Source organism: Gobius niger (genome assembly GCF_951799975.1).
Source record: "Gobius niger genome assembly, chromosome: 20".
Taxonomy (NCBI): domain Eukaryota; kingdom Metazoa; phylum Chordata; class Actinopteri; order Gobiiformes; family Gobiidae; genus Gobius; species Gobius niger.
The window spans coordinates 1,077,299-1,096,338 of record NC_136871.1 but is presented as its reverse complement, the minus strand read 5'-3'; the positions used below and the strand labels follow the sequence as shown (position 1 = coordinate 1,096,338).

Below are 19,040 nucleotides of genomic sequence, written 5' to 3'. Positions count from 1 at the left end.
AAAAGCAAAAATAATCAGCATTTTTGTTATACAAGCGCCGTTTGACTCTTAAGGCGAGACACTGCAGGTGAAAAGGGAAAAAAAATAAATGTAGTGTGTGTGTTTTGCTGAACATCACAGATATAAATATGAGAAAAAAATGTGTTGCATTTTTTCTGTCATTTTATGTTTTCACATAAAAATAAGGCATTTTGAGCATTAAAATGGCCAAAATTGCCTTTATTTTGGGCAACGAAATCAAAATAATGAATTGATCCAGATTAAATGTTATGGTTTTATTTTATTGACATATTAGTAACTAAGATTTTTTCAGAGGGGATTTTGGATATTTTGTTTAGTTTTTCAATAAACATCAGTGAAAAAATCAGTAAAAACTCAATTTTTTTTTGAGTTTTTTGGGTTTCAAAGCTGAATAAATCAGGCTAGGAATTAGATATTAAAAAATCCCTCTGAAAAAACCTTCAGAATGTTGTTGTGTCTCAGCCTGTAAAGTGTGGAGTCTGTGGGAGCTTCTATAAGGGCTCAGGCTCTGCCCGAGTGCGGCTTCTCTCATTCAGAGAAAACCAGCCCTGAAGTTTTGTAGCGAGTGCGCATGCTCGGCCCGTTCTTCCACTTTTCCGCTCCAGCGTCTCGTAGGAGGAAAAACACCATATTTGGGTGAAAGCGTCATCACGGGGCCCCTTAGCAGGACACGTGGATGTCAAATCTGTCAATATTTATGAATGAAAACCCGCGGGAAAGACGGCCTTTCTACTTCCGGGTCGCCCCCACCTCGCAGACAAAACATCATCAAATAAACATCATCATTTTTATATCTGACATGAAAACTAAGATGTAAAGGGAGGAAAACAGATACAAATCTCCACTTCCACCACTGCGGGAAACATCAATACTTTCACCTAAAGTGTCTCGCCTTATGTGGTTAAAAAATGAACTATACCTTTTATTATTTCTTCTGCCTTGTGAAAACAGGTTCGTACAACCAGCAGGCGGCAGGAATGGCCCTTCACCCACACGAATGGCGCAGCGCTAAACAGAGCCGCGGGAACACGCCCCCTCCTGGACGACGGAAGAACTACCCTTTCAGCGACGGAGGCTTCAGTGAAGACGACTGGGACAAACCTCCGGGGTAAAGGTTTATTCACACAGTTTAAAACCACACTGGGAACCACTTCACCCAGCACATACGATACAGTGCAGATATTGATTTTGTTACTGCTAATCGTAGCTTTGTTCAACTCATCCTTCATAATAAAGCTCCACTGAGGACATTCCAAACACTTCTGTGGCAAATGTAATGGCCGCCTTTGCGAATGTCCGATCCTCTTAAGTGATGATGTCGTCACTGCACTGCCGCGTTACCTTGGATTTTCTTTAGCAATGATTTTATATTTTTATTATTAAGTGAATGACGGGTTTAGGTCTTTTACATGTTGTTATTTTACCCGATAAAAGTTGAACCCAGCGGGAGCTTGGTTGACATGAATGATGCCCTTTATTTACTCAAGGGCATCAGGACCAGGCCTTTATTGGAACCAGGCCACAGTTAGAGACAGGCCTTTATTTCTATTTGAGCAAAATGGACGACCAGGAAAATGAAGAAAAACATTTATTAATGAACATTTCAAACCCTCTCCCAGCGGCTGGAACATTGACGCCTTTTATTTTGTCGGGACAACAGGAAGTGTTTCGTTGCTGTTAGCGGAGCTTTGACATCAGTGTCACTGCAGGTTTCTGTTTCGTTTTTACCGTGGACCGGATTATTTGTTGTTATCTCGTGTAAAAGGCGAGTTTAGACGGAGCGTTTGTGTTTGTGATCGATCATGAGACTGACCCGAGAGAAGACGAGACGCTCGCGCTGATGGGAGGAGTTATTTTGAGGCGTGGGACTGACCTGCACACGGAGCAGCTGGACGTGCTTTGAAGACGCGATGGAGACTTTATTATTATTATTTTCTATTTTTATTTTTATTTTTTACAATTTTCTTTGACAAATATGTAGGCTATACATATATAGCAAACAAATATTAAAAAAAAATGAAAAAGTACATTTCAGGGAATCAACAATTAATAGTAATAGAAACAAGAACAAAGAATTTTTTTTTTTTTAAAGAATAAATTAAAAAAGATAAAAATTAAATTAAATAATAATAAAAACACACGCAAAGACACATATTTTTTTTTTAAGTGTGAGCAGTCCTCTCATCTAGAGAAATTTGGAGTCCATTAAAGTTCAAATAGGGGTCCAGGCCTCAAAAAATTGCTGGATGGTACCTTTTAAGGTAAATCTTATTTTTTCAAGTTTCAAAAAATACATTGTCTCTCTAACCCATCTAATAAAGCTTGGTGGAGATTGTTGTTTCCAGGAAAGCAGGATGCTTCGCCTTGCAATGAGAGTGGTAAAAGCAATAGCATCGCGTGCATTACTTGTTAGGGGGCAAGAAGATGGAGTAAGAGACTTTATTAAAACCCTGGAGGGTCACACAACATTTGCCCTGTTTCCAAATATGGTCACAGGAGGTTTGAAAAGTGGCTAAATCTGTGTCAAAGTTACGCTGGGATCAGCTCCTCCGCAGCGTCGCCCTCGGCCCGGGTTCAGTTTGTTACTTCCTGCACCTGAGTTTTCATTTACACCAGTATGAGACAAACTCCTAACATGGGGAATATTTCTACTGCTATAGTTTCTAATAAAAGCCCCGGCCTGTTTTAGAGACCGGCTTTAGTTTGCCTCCGCCAGCCGCGAACCCGGCCCCTGTCGGAGACCCGGCCCCTGTCGGAGACCCGGCCCCTGTCGGAGACCCGGCCCCTGTCGGAGACCCGGCCCCTGTCGGAGACCCGGCCTCTGTCGGAGACCCGGCCTCTAATGGAATACAGGCCAGTTTTAGAGAATTTACGGTATTTAATTCACACCCACGAGAAAATTCAGTTTTCTCAACAGATCACCGCGGCAACGTCCAATCTAGAGTCATATCAATGTGCTGTGGTGTAACATACAGTAAGAGGGAAAAGTATGTGAACCCTTTGGAATTTCTTACAGTACATTTTTGCCTAAATTAGTCCTAAAATGTGGTCTGATCTTTATGAAAATCACAAGAATGAGTGAACAGTGTCTGCTTATACTGAACTCACCCACATGTAAACATTCACAGGAGGAATTCCAAAGGGTTCACATACTTCTTTCCTCCCACTGTACATGACATGCCATTGTCAGTGTCAAGCTGGGATTAAGAGCGTGTTCATAATTGCTTACATGTTTTCGTGACGTGGCGAAATGTAAACCGGGATCCTCGGTGCGGCTTTGAAGTAATGCCTGTTCAACATCTGTCTGTGAATAAAGCGAGCGCGTCTTGATGGAGCGCTCTCAATCTGAGAGGCTAAACCCGGATTAAAGGAGCAGCACTAATCAACGCAGGCTGTGCATTCACAATAATTACATCGCTCATGCAACCGCCGCGCTAATCTCCAACAACACTGCCTAAGCCCCATGGGAACTTTGGCTCCACGGAGGAGACATGCATGGTTCAAGTGTTTCAGAGTCAGGAGAGAGTTTACATGAACAAGAACAGACACATGTGTTGAAGTACGTTTACTTGGAAAACTTTTGTTCCTGCATGACAAACATGAAAAAAATGAAAATATTCCTCTCTCTCTTGTTCGGTGACTGTAGAGCTTTTCGACAGAGGAGGAGAAGGAGAGTCTGTATCATAGAGTTTGCTCAAAAGATAATCCATCCTTTGGAAAAATACCAAGTCTTGTATTATTAAGCCCTGCAAGATTAAACAGTTTGTTCATACAATGTATCATTTTATTACACGGCTCTTCACAACGTCAGTAGAAGCTCGGTTGATTTGAATGGGATTTCCCAACGTTCTCCCGGTCATTATTTCCTGATAAAGGACGTCTGAGTTGGTGCTTTCATATCACTCCGCACGTACGTAGCAGCGACACTTTCTGTCCCGTCACTGAGAGAGAAGTCGGGGAATCGTGAGTCTGACTTTCAACTTACCCAGAGATTCACCACCTCCTCCAACTGCACCTTCAGCTAAGTAGCTAGGCTAGCTGCTAACTATTTGGGAACTATTTGTCGTGGAAGTCATTAAATAAACCTTTCGGCCTTCATAAAAGTGTACAAAGTTTATGTTGTTCAGTTGGCAAATGGCCGAATAATAAGCCCGATAATGTACAGAACGCTGGTCACCTTCAGGGTTCGCCCTGTCGGTGCTTATTTTCCCCATAATGACCAGCGTTCTATACATTATCCCTTACTTATGATATCTTTATAGGCCAAGTTTTGATACCGGTTTGGTCAAGCGTCAGACTCACGCTAACTTCACGAGCGATTCCCCGACTTCTCTCTTAGTGACGGGACAGATAGTGTCGCTGCTACGTACGTGCGGAGTGATATGAAAGCACCAAATTTTATTTTTCTCAAAGGTCCTTTATCAGAAAATAATGACCGGTAGAACGTTGGGAAATCCCATTCAAATCAACGGAGCTTCTACTTACATTGTGAAGAGCCGGATAATAATGTTTTTTAACGACTAAAGACGTGAAATGTTAAGGACAATCTCAATAATCTCCACTTTTCTGGCCGATACGTCGTGAAGCTGCTAACTTCCTTGTTAACGCCACATCTGACTTTCCTCTCATTGGTTAATACACTTAAATCATCCGCCCTGATCTCAGACGACACGGCTTTTGAAGAGAATAGGAAAAGTGTGTATTCTGGCTGCACAGCACAGATGATGAACCTTCTTTCAATATGGGGAAAAGTAACGGGAGATTCCCACCAGAACCAGACGGGTTTGGATGTGAGCGGGTCTGTGGAGCTGCAGTGGATTTCTGAGTGTTTGCGTGTGGAATCAGGCCACAGTGGACGCGCTCCACAAACGTGACAGTTTACTGTAAATGAGCGAGGACTGTCAGCAGATCCTGTATTTTCTGTGCATCGTGCTTTGGCCTGAGCGGTGTGTGAATGCCTCTGTGCCAGTGCTGAGTAATGAGGAGGTTAAGCCTGGACTCCAGAGCTCCGCTTATGTAACGGGAGCCCAGGGGAAGACTCCGCTGCACTGTACTGAGCAAATGAAATTATCCAGCCGGACCGCGGTGTGCGTGTTACAGATTAGTCATGATCAAGCGCACATAATCAACTACAGACGCAGGGGAAGAATGTGCATCGTGTTGGCCTTTGAGGACATTTTTATGGATGAGTTTGTAAAGGTCTCATGAAGGTCAAATTCGGGACTTTAAAGATCCTGCAAAATCAACTTTTTAGAGCTTTTAGCCATGTTGTTTTGCTATTTCCTTATCAAAAACACCCCCAGAGTGGTTTGTGGCTTCATTCACGCAGCTCTCAGTAATCCTCCTGAATCCTGCTCTCTGAGGCTCCGCCCTCCTGCTCTCTGAGGCTCCGCCCTCTCCTGGTGAACGACTGACCTGCTCAGTTGTGTCGTCACAGCGGAACGGAAGTGCTCGGCGTCTGTAATGTAATGTCTTACAGCCGGATTTTAATTTGTGAAACAGCCTTTTTCATTATTTCTGTCGTAAGAGAGATGCAAAGAGTTTTCTCTTTGTTTGGGATGTGCCCGAAGTGCTTCCAGGTCAGCTGTGGCCAAAACAAACCCTGAGCGTCTGAACAGATCAGTCATGTTTGCGCTGCAGCTGAAGATGGAGCTCGTTATAACCGGACACACCTGTTCTTTATTCTTAACTAACGATCATGTCACGGAGAAAAAGAAGCGCGTTTGGCTACGAGGACGAGGAGTTTATTCAACCTTCCTAAAGCAGAGGCCACTCGGCAGAAGCTGTTTTTTTTCTCCGGGATTCAGCGACTTTCACCAAAATATTGTTTCTCTGTGACTGTCTCTGATGGATGTTTGATGAACCTTCACCTGAACCAAAGTGGATTAACTTTTATAACCAACGCGAGTCCCACAATGTAAACAGCGATGGAGCAGAGGGTGAGTCAGTCCAAACACGGGTTAGCATATTAGCTTGTGTGTTAGCATATTAGCATGTGTGTTAGCCATTTATGAAGCTGTGTTGCAGATGACAACTCCGTATAACTGCATCGTCACTTATTGTTGTTTATTTATATTACGGTAAAGTTGTATGAGTGGAGAGAGGGGGCGGAGTTAACTGAATCGAAGCGTTGTGTCTTCCGGGTTTGAAAAATACCTCCAGAAAACACTTATATTTATCACAAAAATGAGTGCTCCATAGCGGTAGAGGTACAATATATCATATACATGCCTATACTTAACTTTGGAATGGCTAAAATAGCAGATACAGATCCTTTAAAGCAGTGTTTTTCAACCTTTGTTGAGCCAAGGCACATTGTTTTCATTGAAATAATCACGAGGCATCACCAGCAGAAAATGTTCTCATCAAAGTGTCTTGACTAGGAACACCGTATAGTCTCACTCGCCTCAATACATCACTAACTCTCTTGTCTCAAAGAAATTAACTGCCTGATATGGTACATTATTTGTGGATAATAATGCATTTGTTTTTAAAAAAACGAGGTGAGATTGGATGATTTCCCAAGGCACACCAGACAATATCTCACGGCCCAGTGGTTGAAAAACACTGCTTTTAAGGATGCATTTTCCGGTAAACTTTTTGACTTTTTAACAGTCTTTCCTTTAGCTCTGCACACCAGCCCCTCACTTTCTGACATCTGACAGAAACCAACGTAAAAGCATGTTTTCGTTTCCTCGTTGTCAGTTTCCTGAACCAGCCGGACGGGATCATGCTGGACCCCGAGGACAGCTTCTGGTGCCAGGCCCTGGAGGACCTGGAGACGTGTGGACAGTCCGAGCTGCTCCGAGAGATAGAGGTTTGATGGAAAACTAAGTCATCTTTCTGTCCGCCTTTACTGTTTGTTTCTGTATTCACTTACCACCTGTATAAGGCTGTGTCTGGTTTCCCCATTGCGCTAAACATAGCTCGTGCCTATCTCATTATATTCGGACAAACATTCTTTAGGAGACATGGAGACAACAAAGCACTGCAGCTACGGTTTGTGTCGAGCGATCCCAGATGCTCTGATAAGGACTGAGCAGTTTCATCCCATTGGTGAAACCAAAGCGTGACATCGAGAAATAAGCGGTGTGAGCTCGTGCTGCATGAAAATGTCAGAAAGTACATCTGTTCATCTGTTATCGACGCAAAATGTCCTCAAATGGCACGAAAACCCAGACCAAGCTTCCATGAACCGCTACGGATTCATTTTCTGTCTGCAAAAGTTTCAAATAGACGCCTCATGCAGTGTCTCCGTTAAGGTCAGCACGCACTACACGACTTTTCTCGTCGTAAACGGTTTTATATAGAATGGGGGGTCCACACTATACACGACTGAGAATCGTCAGAGCGACTCACGATTCTGACAAACAGCTGATGTTTTATAACACAGCGCGTCTGTCGTCTCTACGGCTTCAAAACTGACCCCAGATCAGCAAAGACAGGCCTGCGTTTGTGAGCGCGGGATAACGTGTGTGTCCCGATTGGTCAACGGTGTCAACAATGTCACAACACCGCAGCGCTAGCTTACGGCTACTACCAAGCTTCAGCTGGGCTATAGTTCTGTCACATGGAGAGAAAAGTCGGCGACAGGAAGAAGCGGGACGTGTTTCAGTGGATTTAATAAGAAAAGGAGACGGGCGTCGATCAGTGTTAATTTTGACAACATATTTTAATGTAGTTTTAGTCTTTTGACGAAAATGTAATTCGATTTTAGTCTAGTTTTAGTCGACTAAATTTAAGACTAATTGAGTGGACTTTGCATTGATAATATTGATTCTAATCATGTTTAATGTTGTTCCTCTGCTTCATGTTTCTGCTCCACATGAACAAAGCTCAGAGCTGATCCTTTAACAGAGAATTTACATGATCTGAGGCTCTTTCAGACGCTCAATACAAGTTTGGATGATTTTAGTCTCTCCAAAAAAATGACAAAAAAATTGGCCAAAAAATGACAAAAAAAGACACAAAAAAAGACAAAAAAAAGACAAAAAAACAAAAACAAAAAAATGACACAAAAATGACAAAAAAATGACAAAAAAATGACAAAAAAATGACAAAAAAAAAGAAAAAAATTACAAAAAAATGACTAAAAATGTGACAAAAAAAGAAAATTTCATCCCCATTTTTACTCTAGTTTTAGTCGACTAAAATTGCAAGTAAATTTGAGACTAATTGAGTGGACTTTGCATTGATAATATTGATTCTAATCATGTTTAATGTTGTTCCTCTGCTTCATGTTTCTGCTCCACATGAACAAAGCTCAGAGCTGATCCTTTAAACATGATCTGAGGCTCTTTCAGACGCTCAATACAAGTTTGGATGATTTTAGTCTCTCCAAAAAAATGACAAAAAAATTGGCCAAAAAATGACAAAAAAAAAAAAAAAAAAAAAAAAAAAATTACAAAAATGTGACAAAAAATGACTAAAAAAAGACAAAAAATGACCAAAAAAAAGACACAAAAAAAAATGAAAAAAATGACTAAAAATTGACTAAAAATGTGACAAAAAAATGACAACAAAATGACAAAAAATGTGACAAAAAAAGAAAATTTCATCCCCAGTGTCTCCTTTAAGGTCAGCACGCACTACACGACTTTTCTCGTCGTAAACGGTTTTATATAGAATGGGGGGTCCACACTATACACGACTGAGAATCGTCAGAGCGACTCACGATTCTGACAAACAGCTGATGTTTTATAACACAGCGCGTCTGTCGTCTCTACGGCTTCAAAACTGACCCCAGATCAGCAAAGACAGGCCTGCGTTTGTGAGCGCGGGATAACGTGTGTGTCCCGATCGGTCAACGGTGTCAACAATGTCACAACACCGCAGCGCTAGCTTACGGCTACTACCAAGCTTCAGCTGGGCTATAGTTCTGTCACATGGAGAGAAAAGTCGGCGACAGGAAGAAGCGGGACGTGTTTCAGTGGATTTAATAAGAAAAGGAGACGGGCGTCGATCAGTGTTAATTTTGACAACATATTTTAATGTAGTTTTAGTCTTTTGACGAAAATGTAATTCGATTTTAGTCTAGTTTTAGTCGACTAAATTTAAGACTAATTGAGTGGACTTTGCATTGATAATATTGATTCTAATCATATTTAATGTTGTTCCTCTGCTTCATGTTTCTGCTCCACATGAACAAAGCTCAGAGCTGATCCTTTAACAGAGAATTTACATGATCTGAGGCTCTTTCAGACGCTCAATACAAGTTTGGATGATTTTAGTCTCTCCAAAAAAATGACAAAAAAATTGGCCAAAAAATGACAAAAAAAGACACAAAAAAAGACAAAAAAAAGACAAAAAAACAAAAACAAAAAAATGACACAAAAATGACAAAAAAATGACAAAAAAATGACAAAAAAATGACAAAAAAATGACAAAAAAATGACAAAAAAAAAGAAAAAAATTACAAAAAAATGACTAAAAATGTGACAAAAAAAGAAAATTTCATCCCCATTTTTACTCTAGTTTTAGTCGACTAAAATTGCAAGTAAATTTAAGACTAGTTTAGTGGACTTTGCATTGATAATATTGATTCTAATCATGTTTAATGTTGTTCCTCTGCTTCATGTTTCTGCTCCACATGAACAAAGCTCAGAGCTGATCCTTTAAACATGATCTGAGGCTCTTTCAGACGCTCAATACAAGTTTGGATGATTTTAGTCTCTCCAAAAAAATGACAAAAAAATTGGCCAAAAAATGACAAAAAAAAAAAAAAAAAAAAAAAAAAAAATTACAAAAATGTGACAAAAAATGACTAAAAAAAGACAAAAAATGACCAAAAAAAAGACACAAAAAAAAATGAAAAAAATGACTAAAAATTGACTAAAAATGTGACAAAAAAATGACAACAAAATGACAAAAAATGTGACAAAAAAAGAAAATTTCATCCCCAGTGTCTCCTTTAAGGTCAGCACGCACTACACGACTTTTCTCGTCGTAAACGGTTTTATATAGAATGGGGGGTCCACACTATACACGACTGAGAATCGTCAGAGCGACTCACGATTCTGACAAACAGCTGATGTTTTATAACACAGCGCGTCTGTCGTCTCTACGGCTTCAAAACTGACCCCAGATCAGCAAAGACAGGCCTGTGTTTGTGAGCGCGGGATAACGTGTGTGTCCCGATCGGTCAACGGTGTCAACAATGTCACAACACCGCAGCGCTAGCTTACGGCTACTACCAAGCTTCAGCTGGGCTATAGTTCTGTCACATGGAGAGAAAAGTCGGCGACAGGAAGAAGCGGGACGTGTTTCAGTGGATTTAATAAGAAAAGGAGACGGGCGTCGATCAGTGTTAATTTTGACAACATATTTTAATGTAGTTTTAGTCTTTTGACGAAAATGTAATTCGATTTTAGTCTAGTTTTAGTCGACTAAATTTAAGACTAATTGAGTGGACTTTGCATTGATAATATTGATTCTAATCATATTTAATGTTGTTCCTCTGCTTCATGTTTCTGCTCCACATGAACAAAGCTCAGAGCTGATCCTTTAACAGAGAATTTACATGATCTGAGGCTCTTTCAGACGCTCAATACAAGTTTGGATGATTTTAGTCTCTCCAAAAAAATGACAAAAAAATTGGCCAAAAAATGACAAAAAAAGACACAAAAAAAGACAAAAAAAAGACAAAAAAACAAAAACAAAAAAATGACACAAAAATGACAAAAAAATGACAAAAAAATGACAAAAAAATGACAAAAAAATGACAAAAAAATGACAAAAAAAAAGAAAAAAATTACAAAAAAATGACTAAAAATGTGACAAAAAAAGAAAATTTCATCCCCATTTTTACTCTAGTTTTAGTCGACTAAAATTGCAAGTAAATTTAAGACTAGTTTAGTGGACTTTGCATTGATAATATTGATTCTAATCATGTTTAATGTTGTTCCTCTGCTTCATGTTTCTGCTCCACATGAACAAAGCTCAGAGCTGATCCTTTAAACATGATCTGAGGCTCTTTCAGACGCTCAATACAAGTTTGGATGATTTTAGTCTCTCCAAAAAAATGACAAAAAAATTGGCCAAAAAATGACAAAAAAAAAAAAAAAATAAAAAAAAAAATTACAAAAATGTGACAAAAAATGACTAAAAAAAGACAAAAAATGACCAAAAAAAAGACACAAAAAAAAATGAAAAAAATGACTAAAAATTGACTAAAAATGTGACAAAAAAATGACAACAAAATGACAAAAAATGTGACAAAAAAAGAAAATTTCATCCCCAGTGTCTCCTTTAAGGTCAGCACGCACTACACGACTTTTCTCGTCGTAAACGGTTTTATATAGAATGGGGGGTCCACACTATACACGACTGAGAATCGTCAGAGCGACTCACGATTCTGACAAACAGCTGATGTTTTATAACACAGCGCGTCTGTCGTCTCTACGGCTTCAAAACTGACCCCAGATCAGCAAAGACAGGCCTGCGTTTGTGAGCGCGGGATAACGTGTGTGTCCCGATCGGTCAACGGTGTCAACAATGTCACAACACCGCAGCGCTAGCTTACGGCTACTACCAAGCTTCAGCTGGGCTATAGTTCTGTCACATGGAGAGAAAAGTCGGCGACAGGAAGAAGCGGGACGTGTTTCAGTGGATTTAATAAGAAAAGGAGACGGGCGTCGATCAGTGTTAATTTTGACAACATATTTTAATGTAGTTTTAGTCTTTTGACGAAAATGTAATTCGATTTTAGTCTAGTTTTAGTCGACTAAATTTAAGACTAATTGAGTGGACTTTGCATTGATAATATTGATTCTAATCATATTTAATGTTGTTCCTCTGCTTCATGTTTCTGCTCCACATGAACAAAGCTCAGAGCTGATCCTTTAACAGAGAATTTACATGATCTGAGGCTCTTTCAGACGCTCAATACAAGTTTGGATGATTTTAGTCTCTCCAAAAAAATGACAAAAAAATTGGCCAAAAAATGACAAAAAAAGACACAAAAAAAGACAAAAAAAAGACAAAAAAACAAAAACAAAAAAATGACACAAAAATGACAAAAAAATGACAAAAAAATGACAAAAAAATGACAAAAAAATGACAAAAAAATGACAAAAAAAAAGAAAAAAATTACAAAAAAATGACTAAAAATGTGACAAAAAAAGAAAATTTCATCCCCATTTTTACTCTAGTTTTAGTCGACTAAAATTGCAAGTAAATTTAAGACTAGTTTAGTGGACTTTGCATTGATAATATTGATTCTAATCATGTTTAATGTTGTTCCTCTGCTTCATGTTTCTGCTCCACATGAACAAAGCTCAGAGCTGATCCTTTAAACATGATCTGAGGCTCTTTCAGACGCTCAATACAAGTTTGGATGATTTTAGTCTCTCCAAAAAAATGACAAAAAAATTGGCCAAAAAATGACAAAAAAAAAAAAAAAAAAAAAAAAAAAATTACAAAAATGTGACAAAAAATGACTAAAAAAAGACAAAAAATGACCAAAAAAAAGACACAAAAAAAAATGAAAAAAATGACTAAAAATTGACTAAAAATGTGACAAAAAAATGACAACAAAATGACAAAAAATGTGACAAAAAAAGAAAATTTCATCCCCAGTGTCTCCTTTAAGGTCAGCACGCACTACACGACTTTTCTCGTCGTAAACGGTTTTATATAGAATGGGGGGTCCACACTATACACGACTGAGAATCGTCAGAGCGACTCACGATTCTGACAAACAGCTGATGTTTTATAACACAGCGCGTCTGTCGTCTCTACGGCTTCAAAACTGACCCCAGATCAGCAAAGACAGGCCTGCGTTTGTGAGCGCGGGATAACGTGTGTGTCCCGATCGGTCAACGGTGTCAACAATGTCACAACACCGCAGCGCTAGCTTACGGCTACTACCAAGCTTCAGCTGGGCTATAGTTCTGTCACATGGAGAGAAAAGTCGGCGACAGGAAGAAGCGGGACGTGTTTCAGTGGATTTAATAAGAAAAGGAGACGGGCGTCGATCAGTGTTAATTTTGACAACATATTTTAATGTAGTTTTAGTCTTTTGACGAAAATGTAATTCGATTTTAGTCTAGTTTTAGTCGACTAAATTTAAGACTAATTGAGTGGACTTTGCATTGATAATATTGATTCTAATCATATTTAATGTTGTTCCTCTGCTTCATGTTTCTGCTCCACATGAACAAAGCTCAGAGCTGATCCTTTAACAGAGAATTTACATGATCTGAGGCTCTTTCAGACGCTCAATACAAGTTTGGATGATTTTAGTCTCTCCAAAAAAATGACAAAAAAATTGGCCAAAAAATGACAAAAAAAGACACAAAAAAAGACAAAAAAAAGACAAAAAAACAAAAACAAAAAAATGACACAAAAATGACAAAAAAATGACAAAAAAATGACAAAAAAATGACAAAAAAATGACAAAAAAATGACAAAAAAAAAGAAAAAAATTACAAAAAAATGACTAAAAATGTGACAAAAAAAGAAAATTTCATCCCCATTTTTACTCTAGTTTTAGTCGACTAAAATTGCAAGTAAATTTAAGACTAGTTTAGTGGACTTTGCATTGATAATATTGATTCTAATCATGTTTAATGTTGTTCCTCTGCTTCATGTTTCTGCTCCACATGAACAAAGCTCAGAGCTGATCCTTTAAACATGATCTGAGGCTCTTTCAGACGCTCAATACAAGTTTGGATGATTTTAGTCTCTCCAAAAAAATGACAAAAAAATTGGCCAAAAAATGACAAAAAAAAAAAAAAAAAAAAAAAAAAAATTACAAAAATGTGACAAAAAATGACTAAAAAAAGACAAAAAATGACCAAAAAAAAGACACAAAAAAAAATGAAAAAAATGACTAAAAATTGACTAAAAATGTGACAAAAAAATGACAACAAAATGACAAAAAATGTGACAAAAAAAGAAAATTTCATCCCCAGTGTCTCCTTTAAGGTCAGCACGCACTACACGACTTTTCTCGTCGTAAACGGTTTTATATAGAATGGGGGGTCCACACTATACACGACTGAGAATCGTCAGAGCGACTCACGATTCTGACAAACAGCTGATGTTTTATAACACAGCGCGTCTGTCGTCTCTACGGCTTCAAAACTGACCCCAGATCAGCAAAGACAGGCCTGCGTTTGTGAGCGCGGGATAACGTGTGTGTCCCGATCGGTCAACGGTGTCAACAATGTCACAACACCGCAGCGCTAGCTTACGGCTACTACCAAGCTTCAGCTGGGCTATAGTTCTGTCACATGGAGAGAAAAGTCGGCGACAGGAAGAAGCGGGACGTGTTTCAGTGGATTTAATAAGAAAAGGAGACGGGCGTCGATCAGTGTTAATTTTGACAACATATTTTAATGTAGTTTTAGTCTTTTGACGAAAATGTAATTCGATTTTAGTCTAGTTTTAGTCGACTAAATTTAAGACTAATTGAGTGGACTTTGCATTGATAATATTGATTCTAATCATATTTAATGTTGTTCCTCTGCTTCATGTTTCTGCTCCACATGAACAAAGCTCAGAGCTGATCCTTTAACAGAGAATTTACATGATCTGAGGCTCTTTCAGACGCTCAATACAAGTTTGGATGATTTTAGTCTCTCCAAAAAAATGACAAAAAAATTGGCCAAAAAATGACAAAAAAAGACACAAAAAAAGACAAAAAAAAGACAAAAAAACAAAAACAAAAAAATGACACAAAAATGACAAAAAAATGACAAAAAAATGACAAAAAAATGACAAAAAAATGACAAAAAAAAAGAAAAAAATTACAAAAAAATGACTAAAAATGTGACAAAAAAAGAAAATTTCATCCCCATTTTTACTCTAGTTTTAGTCGACTAAAATTGCAAGTAAATTTGAGACTAATTGAGTGGACTTTGCATTGATAATATTGATTCTAATCATGTTTAATGTTGTTCCTCTGCTTCATGTTTCTGCTCCACATGAACAAAGCTCAGAGCTGATCCTTTAAACATGATCTGAGGCTCTTTCAGACGCTCAATACAAGTTTGGATGATTTTAGTCTCTCCAAAAAAATGACAAAAAAATTGGCCAAAAAATGACAAAAAAAAAAAAAAAAAATAAAATAAAATTACAAAAATGTGACAAAAAATGACTAAAAAAAGACAAAAAATGACCAAAAAAAAGACACAAAAAAAAATGAAAAAAATGACTAAAAATTGACTAAAAATGTGACAAAAAAATGACAACAAAATGACAAAAAATGTGACAAAAAAAGAAAATTTCATCCCCAGTGTCTCCTTTAAGGTCAGCACGCACTACACGACTTTTCTCGTCGTAAACGGTTTTATATAGAATGGGGGGTCCACACTATACACGACTGAGAATCGTCAGAGCGACTCACGATTCTGACAAACAGCTGATGTTTTATAACACAGCGCGTCTGTCGTCTCTACGGCTTCAAAACTGACCCCAGATCAGCAAAGACAGGCCTGCGTTTGTGAGCGCGGGATAACGTGTGTGTCCCGATCGGTCAACGGTGTCAATGTAGCATGTACGATTAAATATACTGGTTCAATTGGGCTGGACCAGAAGCTAGATCCGCTCATGGAGGTGTAGGTGTAGAAACAACACACAGAGCCTTATTGCGTTTACGTGATAAGCCTTATTAAGTGGAAACCGGGTATTTACAAAATGTACATATTTACATTCCTGCAGGAGCACATAGACAAACTATGGTATAGAAGTACAATGTGTTTTCGTTACTTAGACAGCATGGTTATTTCAGCAAACAACAACCAGCATCAAACAAAACAAAACAAAAATAGGTCAGTCCAAAAACCCCAAAACGCGTCGCTCCCGCCTAACCGACACTACGTCCACAATAAGTTTGAATTCTTACTCCATTACAAAGAATGGCTTAGTGTCCATTGGGGTTATTTCCAAGTGTGAGTTAGTCCATACGCGTTAATAGTTCAGTTCATGTGGACGCGGAAGGCGGAGAAGGAAAAGGTGGGAGAGGACTGCGCCACAACGGCTCCTACCAGACCGCAGAAGAGGTTTGGGTTGTTTCTCCGGGCTCTAGGCTCAGCTCGCCATCACAAGTGGACTCGACAGGGCAACTGGTCTGTTCGGATAAACAGGACCAAATCAATAAACATCGTAAACATCGTAAACGAACGCTAGCTAGACTTTTTTTCTTCTTCCAGTGTACACACAACATGGGTCTCAAAACACCTACAAAGTGTGTTGCGCACACACATAAACATTACAGGTATCAAACATGACAGTTTCAAAACAAGGCAATGCGCTACATCAAAACAACACATTGATGCATCAACTCACCGATTTCCACTCAATAATCTGTCCCACAGCGAGAACCCCAGCATCTGCGGCGGCGGTTAGCGGACTTCTACAGGCGTGGAATGTACAACGAAGGTTTAGTTTTTTAAATCAACGAGAACTACAGCGAAGTAGAGCGAGCTTACGAACCTGTTGCAGCCGTCCTGTTGCTTCTCTCCCACCTTCTGCCGGAGAGAAGAAACAGGAAGCTTGTATAGGAGCCCTACTGTGATGTGATTGGCTACGGACATCTCGCGAGGGAAAAAGGTGCGCGCGGGTGTGGTCACGTGTTGCGGCCACGGTAGACTAGAAATTTCATATTTAATTTTATTCTAAAAAGGCACGATTTTATGTGGGTTACATCCTCCCGGCCTAAAATCTTGCACGTCCCGTTGCATGGTAAAAGAGTTGGACTACGTGAAAAAGGTCAGTAGACTATTAGTAACGACTGGCTACTAACGCGTCGGACAAACTCTGTAACATTGTTTGAACAACGGAAATCAACGGATTACCACGGGAAACATACTGTAATCTTTTAGGTGGTGCTCTATGTCGTACTGAACGTCTGAGAGTAACGTCACCTACGTCAATGTCATCGTCGGGTTGTTCGAGAGGATTCAGTTCTTCAGGAGGATCGTCGGCAAGTATCTCGTCAGGTTCAGGTAAGTTGGTAGGTATGTCAAGTAAGTCATTGTCATTTTCAGGTTGGGTTTCGACAGGTTCAGCTTCAACAGTTTCTGGTAAGTTTTCCACCTCAGACTCGGACTCCTCGCTGCTGGACTCGACCACTGAAGATTGAGTACTGGACAGAGATGGTGCTGCTTCGGCTTGGTTCTCCAATTCCACTGGAGGATACGATAACAGTGCATTTTGGCTCTCCCGTCCAAGGGGTGAACATGGAACAGGCATGTGATGTTTCTCCACTGTAAACTGCATCGTAGGTGGACTGGGATTGAAGGAGACCAAACTCTCATTGTCATCATCTTCAACAGGAGTGTCTGTGGAAAGTTCTGGGTTTTTACTCTGCTGCCGAGTTCTGGGTTTACGGACAGGTGAGTTACCGACCGATGGTATGTCCTCGTCACTGTCCTTAAGTAGACCACAGGGAAGGAGAAGGTCTCGATGCAGAGTCCGCGTTGGTCCATCACTGCTCTCTGGCTTGACCTTATAAACCGGAAGGTTTCCAGCTCGGTGGATCACCACATAAACCCCCTGCTCCCACTTGTCGGAGAGTTTGTGCTTCCCACGAAGGCGGACGTTTCTCACGAGAACTTTGTCTCCTGGTTCCAGCGCTGATGGAATCACACGTTTGTCAAACCGAGCTTTGTTTCGGTCAGCAGTCTTTGTTGCATTTTTGGAAGCAATTCTGAAGCTTTCCTCCAACCTGGATTTGAGAGTTGTAATATATTGCGAATGGTTCTTGTTCTGGGTTTCACGCACAGGGAGGTTGAATGCAAGGTCCACAGGTAAGCGAGGTGTTCTTCCAAACATGAGTTCGTAGGGGCTGAATCCTGTGACCTCGTTTCGAGTGCAATTGTAAGCGTGAACCAGTGGTTTTACATGTTCTTTCCATCTGGATTTCTTCTTTTGTTCGAGAGTCCCCAGCATAGCCAACAGTGTCCGGTTGAAACGTTCCACTGGATTTCCCCTCGGGTGGTAGGGTGTTGTGCGACTCTTTCGTATCCCAGCAACTTCACACAGCTCCTTTATCAGCTTTGATTCAAAATCCTGACCTTGATCGGTGTGAATCCGCTCCGGTATGCCATAATAGATGATGTAATTCTCCCATAAACATTTCGCCACAGTTTTCGCTTTTTGATTGGGTGTGGGGATGGCAACGGCGAATTTGGTGAAATGATCCGTCAGGACTAGGATGTCACGAGTATTGCTGGAATCCGGTTCGAGGCTTAAGAAATCCATGCATAGGAGTTCAAGTGGTCGGGAAGTTGTGATGCTGACGAGTGGGGCAGCTCTCTCTGGCAATGCTTTCCTCCGCACACACCGGCCACAGGTCTTTATCTTCTGCTCCACATCTACTGCCATTTTGGGCCAATAGAACCGTGTGCGAACTAGATCGAGTGTACGTTCGATCCCCATGTGGCCCATGTCATCATGGAGGCTTTTCAGGACCAGTGGACGTAACTCCTCCGGAACAATGAGTTGGTATGCGAGGTCGTCATTTTCCCTCCTCCTCCGGTATAATATCCCATCCATCAGCTCCAACTTGGACCACTCTCTGAGCAAGAGAGGCAGTTCAGGTAACTCCGTCCGAGCAGTGGGCGGGATCTTCTCCCCCGTTTCAAGCTGATGGATCAGCTCTCGAATGCAGGGATCAGCGGACTGCTTTTCTTTGATGTCGAGAGCAGGGATAACCGGAAGCTCGTTGCGGCCTTCAGAGCTGTAACTGTCAGGGATGGCATCAGCTGCAATTGACAGAGACTCGACGAGCGTGAGACCACTCTGTACCAGATGACTTTGACAGACGGCACGTACAACATCCTCCGAGACAGCATCCGAATCTGCAGTGTGCTGGGAGATGAACTGGTGGATAACTTCATGGTCTTTAGGAGAGTCATCGTTGGAACACAGGTGAGGACGTCGTGAGAGGAAATCAGCATCAAAATTTTGCTTTCCAGCCCGGTACAGCAACTTAAACGAATACGTGGACAAAGCAGCCAACCAGCGGTGTCCTGTCGCATCCAACTTTGCTGAGGTTAGGATGTAGGTCAGCG

The 19,040-nt window shown here is 40.2% G+C and overlaps 1 protein-coding gene across 1 annotated transcript in view; it reads left to right on the top strand.

The window, feature by feature from the left end:
- The window catches only part of grip2b (glutamate receptor interacting protein 2b), a 411,537-nt gene that overhangs the window by 373,138 nt on the left and 19,359 nt on the right, over positions 1-19,040 (top strand). Inside the window, exons 20-21 of the mRNA XM_079579372.1 lie at positions 973-1,129; positions 6,727-6,838. Of these exons, the coding sequence (XP_079435498.1) occupies positions 973-1,129; positions 6,727-6,838 (269 nt within the window). The remainder of the gene's footprint in view (positions 1-972; positions 1,130-6,726; positions 6,839-19,040) is intronic.